The sequence below is a fragment of the Papaver somniferum genome, chromosome 1 (assembly GCF_003573695.1).
Source record: "Papaver somniferum cultivar HN1 chromosome 1, ASM357369v1, whole genome shotgun sequence".
In the NCBI taxonomy this organism is placed as follows: domain Eukaryota; kingdom Viridiplantae; phylum Streptophyta; class Magnoliopsida; order Ranunculales; family Papaveraceae; genus Papaver; species Papaver somniferum.
In genome coordinates this window covers 183297796-183306209 of record NC_039358.1, presented here as the reverse complement: position 1 = coordinate 183306209, position 8414 = coordinate 183297796, and the positions used below count along the sequence as shown (strand labels likewise).

Below are 8414 nucleotides of genomic sequence, written 5' to 3'. Positions count from 1 at the left end.
CTATATTAGGTTTTATTATACGAAAAAGTGATAATTCCTGATTACAAGTAGCATAAATGTGAGTAGTGCTTGTAGTGATATATCCTACTAGTCACATATGAATCATAACCTTTGTTAAAACGAATTAGTGCTTTTACACGTTTGTTTGCATTGATTAGTCTTATTTCATAGAACTTAATGATCTAAGGGAGTTAAACTTAATTGTGCTTTTACACTTTAGGTTGCTTTCTAGGTAGATTTCACAATAGCATATTTTAATGTTGTTTGTGATAAAATCGGGAAATAAACGGGATACTCTTGCGATCAAGGTATCCTAGGACTTTTAGTATATGAGAGATTAAAATACCAATTCTAGTCATTGATGAAAATACATGTTTGTGAATGATACTATCCCGTGACCAATATCTTCTCCTTATTGATTATTCAAATTATTTTAATGCTTTCAATTATTTTTATTGCTTAGATAATAACAAAAATTTCCCCTTGGTTACTAAGAAATTGAGATTTTATAACAACAAAAAACCTCTCTGTGGGAACGATCCTTTCTTACCCTTGTTATATTATATATTTTAAGTTGTGAGAAAGTAATATTATTTTTTACGCATCTCACATGCTACCTCCTGTTTCATCTTTTATGTGTCAAATGATTTTGTCCAATCGTGATTACAAATGTTTCATTATATTCTATTCCTTGATTGATCATGACATGATTGTGTATGCCATCTGTTTTTTTTTTGTTTGTTTGTTTTTTTTATTTATTCTTTATATCTTTGATAGAAAATGATGCCATGTAATCCGTATGTTGTGTGTAAGCAATTATTATATTGGTTTTATGCCTTGATTGATTTATGTGCCAATTGATTGCGTCCTATGCCGTTACATTTGCTTTTATATGTCCTTTAGAACTTTGTTGATCGTAACGTATACTTTATTAATAATATATATATATATAGAATATTATAAATAATTTTGATTCATTTTATGAAATGTTAGCATCTTTTTTTTTTTACTTTAGATTGATGTATGCTTGCTTTATAACGTATGCTTTATTTGTAAAATGAATGCTTGCTTTGTAAATTTTGAAAACTCTGTTGATATCTGATTGTTTATTGGGTCACCAATAAAAACCATAAAGAGACTTGGTTTTCCCAATCCATAAAGAAACTTGGTTATTGTAAATATAGTATCAGAATGGGTCATACTAATGTCCTTTAATTTTGTCTTATGTAGATGAGCAAGACGGAATATATCCGACAAGAGTTTGGATTGTTGGATATAGATGGACTTGAGTATCACCGTTGGATGGATGATGTGAAGATCGCTTTTGTAGCAAAAGAATGCACCCACACCATCACACCCTCTACTGACAAAGATGCTGCCCCAGCAACTGAAAAACAAAAGGTTGAAGCCCTCCGATATTTGAAGGCACATATTGACCCTAATCTCCTTTGGGGATACCAACACATAATGTGTCCTAAAGAACTGTGGGATGCACTAGCAAGCTGTTTTGGGAGCATTGAGGATTGGCTTCTCCCACAGTTGAATGAACAGTGGAATGACATCCGGTTTCTTGATTATGTAAAGGTAGGTGATTTCCAAAGAGATATGCTTAAGCTAGAAGCACACCTCAATTTTTGTGGGATAAAACTTACAAATAAAGATATGATTCAAAAGAAATTGTCTACTTTCCCTTTGTCATCTGTTATTCTAGACAACCAATACTGCATAGAAGTTGATAACAAGAGAATAACAACTTTCAGCAAGTTGATCAACTTATTGCGGGCGACCGAAAGGCACAATGAAGTTCTAGCAAACAACAATGCTAGAGCCCCCGGGAAGAAGAAAATTCCCGAGGCTAATTATGGCAAGGATAACAAGGGAAAACACCCCAAAGAAAAGAGGGTTAAAAATGTTGATTCATATTCTCATGCTCCATACTCACGTGGGGATAATAACCCACGTGGAAGAGGACAAAAGGGCCATCGTGGAAAGGGCCATGGGCGTGGAGGCCACTCAAATACTTGGTCTAGAGATGTTACTTCTGGACCTAATGGTAGGGGCAACACGGTTGAAAAAACACATAAGAACTCCATGTCTAAGAAGGTCGAGAATGAAAATGCACCTTGTTACAGGTGTGGAATCTCCGGACATTGGTACCAGCAATGCAAAGCTAGTGCCAAAGTAGCATCCAACTACAAAAAGTACCGGGAATCTATAGATCAAGAAGCTCACTGTGTGGAAGAACATGATCATGCCCCAGATGTCAACTTCACCATTTCAAACTTCCAGGGAAACAAGAACGATGCCCTTACGGAAACACCTGACTTTGATTGACTGTTATTTTTATTTATTTAGTTTTAGTTATCCTTTGAACCTAAAAACTTGTTTATTTTCTTGCTTTGTGGTTTAGCAGACTTTGGTTTAAATATTTCTTTTGGTGACTTAAACCATGTTAGGTAGTTTTAAATTATCGTTCCTTGTTGATGGATCAGTGGTTTTTTAATTTTTATGGGTACTTATTATGCTTTGGATTTAATTTGTACTGTGATAATCTATTGCATGATTGAATTATGTAACTGAATCCTCTGAAGTACCATTTACTTGTAGGAATGTCATCCTCAGAAGAGATTGAGTGCCTAAATGATAGTGGCACCACACACACTATTTTAAGAAATAGGCAATTATTTGTTGACTTAATTCCTTATAAATCCTCTGTGACTACGATGATTGGATCATCACAAGTGATCATTGGGCGAGGTAATGCTCAATTTTTGTTGCCAAATGGGACAATGATTAAAGTCACGGAAGCTCTATATGCACCAAGAGCTAACCGTACCTTGTTGAGTTTCAAAGATATCCGTGCAAATGGTTATCATTTGGAAACTCACTGTGAAAATGGAATTGAATATATAAATATTATCTCTAATACATGTGGAAGAAAACGCATTTTAGAGAAATTAATGAGTCACTCTAGTGGTTTGTACACTACTACTGTTCGGATTATTGAATCACATGTTGTTACCAACGATGAAATGTTGAACAGTGACTTATACAAGCTTTGGCACGACCGCTTGGGGCACCCAGGTCGTGATATGATGATCCGTGTTTTAAAGAACTCACACGGACATTCTTTCTTTCGAGTGAAAAATAAAATGAGACAAAAGACAGTTACAATGCAAAGTAACAACGTCTGCCAGTCACTGCCATCTAAAGCAACTGATGTGCAACCTCTCTCTCATTCTACTTCGTGGACTTTGTCAAAAGCACACCACTCATTTTGCAAAGCTTGTTCTTTAGCAAAGACAGGAGCGAGACCATCCTATGCTAAAGATACAAAACAAAACATTCCATTTTTACAAAGAATACAAGGTGATATTTGTGGACCTATACATCCAGAGTGCGGACCATTCAGGTATTTTATGGTTCTGGTAGATGCTTCGACCCGTTGGTCACATGTTGCATTACTGTCCACAAGAAATGTTGCCTTTGCAAAGCTCCTAGCACAAATTATACATTTGAGGGTTCACCACCCCGATTATCCAATCAAGTCTATCAGAATTGATAATGCTGGAGAATTTACATCTAAAGGATTTGATGACTTTTGTATGTCTATCGGAATTGACGTAGAGCACCCTATACCCCACGTACACACTCAAAATGGTCTCGCAGAAGCTACCATCAAAAGGTTACAGATGATAACTAGGGCATTGGTTATGCGTTCCAACCTGCCTATTACTGCCTGGGGGTACGCCATATTGCATGCAACATTACTTATTCGCTTTAGACCCACTATTAGCCAACCATTTTCTGCGTACCAGTTGGTAACTGGATATGAGCCTGAAATTTCACATTTACGCATTTTTGGTTGTGCTGTATACGTGCCTATTACGCCCCCACAACGTACTAAGATGGGTCCCCAAAGGAGATTAAGTATTTATGTTGGATATGAATCCCCAACAATTATCCGCTATTTGGAACCTTTGACAGGCGATCTTTTTACCGCTAGATTTGCGGACTGTCACTTTGATGAGATAACCTTCTCGTCGTTAGGGTGAGGTATGGAAAAGGATTTCATAAGGGAACGACAGGAATTGTCGTGGTGTGTCCCCACTTTGTATCATCTTGATCCCCGCACCTCACGATGTGAAAGTGAAGTGCAAAGAATTATTGATCTTCAGTATGTGGCAAACTCAATGCCTGATGCATTCATCGATATTGCTAAAGTGACGAGATCACACATACCAGCTGCAAACGTGCCTGCAAGGTTAGAAATCCCTAATACGGTAAAAAGAACCTTATATAGAGGTGTCAAACCTACACTTGGTGGAAGTGTAGCTTAGGTCGTGGCCCCCCAAAAGAAGAGGGGAATACCAACAGGTTCGATGGATACTCACCCAAGGAAGAAAAGAGTGAGTAAGGCACAACCCGATCCATTTATCATCAATACATATAATTCCTCTCATGAAATTGTCTCTGACTGCAGTTATGTCCATGAATCAATACTAGAGGACGCTCCGATATTTGAAATGATTCTAGAGAACAAAGAAATCTTTATGGATTATGAGAGTGCATACATGTTGATGAAAAGATCCTCCACGCAGATTGATGATGCATTTGCATACATTGTTGCTCAAGAGATCATTGAGCATGATGACATCGAACCACACTCTATTGCAGAATGTCAAAAAAGAGCAGACTGGCCAAAATGGGAAGTTGCAATCCAGGAAGAATTAAATTCACTGGCAAAGAGACGGGTATTTGGTGCGGTAGTGCTAACCCCACTAGATGTAAATCCCGTAGGACATAAATGGGTATTTGTTAGAACGCGTAATGAGAAAAATAAATTCTTGAGGTATAAGGCTCGAATTGTGGCGCAAGGTTTCTCACAACGCCCTGGAATTGATTATGAGGAAACATACTCTCCCGTAATGGACGTCATAATGTTCCGCTACTTAGTTAGCTTGGTAGTTTCAGAAGGACTTGAAATGCAGCTTATGGATGTGGTTACATCATATCTCTATGGGGATCTAGATTCAGAGATATACATGAAAGTGCATGATGGCCTTCCATTGCCCAAATCAAGTAACTCTAAACCACGGAGTGCGTTTTCAATTAATTTGAAATGCTCACTTTATGGATTAAAGCAATCCGGACGGATGTGGTACACCTGTCTAAGTGATTATTTGATTGGGAAGGGATATACAAATAGTGAGTTATGCCCCTGCGTATTTATAAGAAAAAAACGAGTTCCGTATTTGCAATTATAGTTGTTTATGTTGATGATATGAACATAATAAGTACTCTTGATGAAATAAGAGAAACTGCAAGCTACTTAAAATTTGAATTTGAGATGAAAGATCTTGGAAAAACTCGGTTTTGTCTAGGACTTGATCTAGAACACCGAGCCTGTGGAATACTAATCCACCAGTCTGCATATGTCCATAAGATATTCAGGCAATTCAATATGGACAAGGTGCATCCTGCTAGCACTCCCATGATTGGTCGAAGTTTAGATGTACAAAAGGATTCATTTCGTCCGAAGGAAGATGGCGAAGAGGTATTAGGAGCTGAAATTCCCAACCTAAGTACAATAGGCGCATTATTGTACTTAGAACAATGTACTCGACCTGATATATCATTCTCAGTGAACTTGTTAGCTAGATATAGCTCAGCGCCAACGCAGCGTCATTGGAATGGTATAAAAAATGTATTCAGATACCTTAAAGGAACCATTGACATGGGTTTATTTTATCCCTATGAGGACGAAAGAAGGATTACTAAATCAACCCCCTATACTGAAACCCCAAATAATGTTTTGGTTGGTTTAGCTGATGCCGGGTACCTCTCTGACCCACATAAAGCTCGATCCCAAACTGGTTATGTATTCACCATAGGGAACACAGCGATATCCTAGAGATCGATCAAGAAAACTCTTGTATCTACCTCCACGAACCACTCAGAGATCATTGCCCTACATGAAACGGTTTGTGAGTGTATACGGTTAAGGTCTGTCATTACACATATTCGAGGGAAGAGTGGTTTGAATTCCACCACTGAAGAGCCAACATGCATTTATGAAGATAATGCAGCTTGTATCGAAAAGATGAAGCAAGGATATATCAAGGGTAATAATATGAATCATATTTCACCAAAGTTCTTTTACAATCAGCAACAACAGTGTCTCTTAAACATTCAAGTCAACAAAGTACCGTCTGATGAGAATGTGGAAGACTTATTACTAAGTCACTTCCTAAGTCCTTATTTGAAAAGCACATAAAAATTATTGGATTGAGGAAATTGTCCGAACTCCCTTGATTTCAATCAGGGGGAGATGGCGACATCAGGGGGAGTATCTAATGATATGATGTCGACATCAGGGGGAGCGAGTGTCTGTTGAACTCTTTTTCCCTTCACCGAGTTTTATTTTGTCCCAAAGAGTTTTGTTACTCGGAAATATTTTTAATGAGACAACAACAACACCAGGTTTATGACTCTCTGATTGAAATTATCTTTTTCCCACAGGGTTTGTGGCCAGATTTATCAATACGTTGTACTCTTTTCCCTTCATCAAGGTTTTGTCCCATTGGGTTTTCCTTGTCAAGGATTTAATGAGGAAACACATTCGAAGTTCCGCTTTTGAACTGCACAAGGGGGAGTGTTATAGGGCCTATGACCCATGGATGTGCGTTCCATTAGTATACTAGGGTTTAATCCTTTACTCTTGTATAAATAGAACACTTACCTATGTAATGGGGTTCTTCCCTTCTCTGGTTAATGAAAAGTTCTTATCTCTCTTTTCTCTTTTTATTATTACTCCAATAATTAGGTGTTTTTAATTCTTATTCCTTGATCGTGCGGGATGAACAGTGGTGAACAGGTTGGTAATTGATCAACCAACGATGTTTGAAAATCTCTTTTAGCTTGGTTACAATTCAAACAAAATTTTAAGCTCCTGCAATATATAAAAGATTTAGTTGATGATTTTAGTTGTTATTGTCAAAGGTGTACATGATAAACGTATCAAGAATTCTTACTTTCGCCATGTGAAAATCATTTTAAACTATACATATAGCATTTTAATTACTAAAAATATAGTTTGAGGTATCAAACTTTTGTCCATTAAAAATAGTCAGACTAATCAAGATGTTTTTGAAGATGTTTAAATGCATCTGGGCAACGGGCGTGGGGCGAAGCCCCGCCATACAAATTGAAAATTCTCACCGATCCCGGTGCGTAGCACGGATTACATACTAGTTAGTTTTTAATAAATACTAAAAAAAAGTCAAGAGTCAACGTGAGTCAACGTTATTTTCAAGTACCAAATACCAAGCTGGACAAATGTTAGACCAAACTCAAAAGCGGGACAAAACCTGAGTACCAAAAACAAAATAACCCTTATTTATATCCTGATTATAGTTGTGGCTTGTCTATTATTAGTACTATGGGTGATTTCTATGTTAAAGTTGCTAAAGAAGCGCCTAATTTTGAAATAAGTGTCCCTAGCAGTTTTATTTTGATTTTCAAAAACCAGTTCACATCTGGCTTTCCATATGAACCACATGGTGATTGCAACAATATTGATGAGATGTTGATGTTGAAAAGATATTTCCACTCCCTCTGGAGTCCAGGATCTTATCCATTGTTACACATTTTGCACTTGGATAGTATGGAGGATGCTAGCATTCCAAATGACATTTTGAACTTGAATATGTCTACCTTCCATGACTGGCAGAATATCATAAGAGAGTTTCCACATGAACAGTTGGCATTTATAAGGAATTTTAAGGTGCCACAGCTTTAACCAATATTTTAACCAATATTAACAGTGTTCTTCATTTTGATGAGGTCCTGGATTTTAATCTTGAAGAATGTAGTTGTATGTTGATTTAACTGTAAAGTGGTTGGTCCTAGTAAGAGGTTATTTTATCTCATCTGTTGCACCTGCATAATATCTTATATCTTGAATTCGTTGAACTTTTTTTGGACTAAAATATTAACTCTCGCACATAAGTATAACATGCGTGCAGCTTTAGCTAAAGCATCAACAACCTAATTATAATTTCTATAAACAAACACGCAAGACCAAGCATAACTGCTATTACACAAGTTTATACGTTTTCTAAGTAAAGGAACATTCGAACAAGGTGGTAAAGAAGATTGCTGATGTACATAAGAACTGATACCAAGATTATCAGCTTCAAAAATCACCTGACATCAACCATTTAAATTTTCCAATTTCGTAGCTTCTAATAGAGCACATGCTTCTGTTTGATGTGCATTATGAACTCTTTTTAAGCATCCTTTTCCCACCATGTATATTCTTGCATTATTTCTTATTATAATTCCAATACCAGCAAATAAAGTATGATGATTAAAGGAAGCATATCAATGTTTATTCTCAAAAATCATGGTGG

At 36.8% G+C, this 8414-nt stretch overlaps 1 protein-coding gene across 1 annotated transcript; it reads left to right on the top strand.

The window, feature by feature from the left end:
• The first annotated feature begins 1662 nt into the window (after positions 1-1662).
• LOC113355417 lies at positions 1663-2334 on the top strand. The gene has a single exon (XM_026598277.1). The coding sequence runs from the start codon at positions 1663-1665 to the stop codon at positions 2332-2334; it is 672 nt and encodes a 223-aa protein (XP_026454062.1).
• The last annotated feature ends 6080 nt before the right edge of the window (positions 2335-8414 follow it).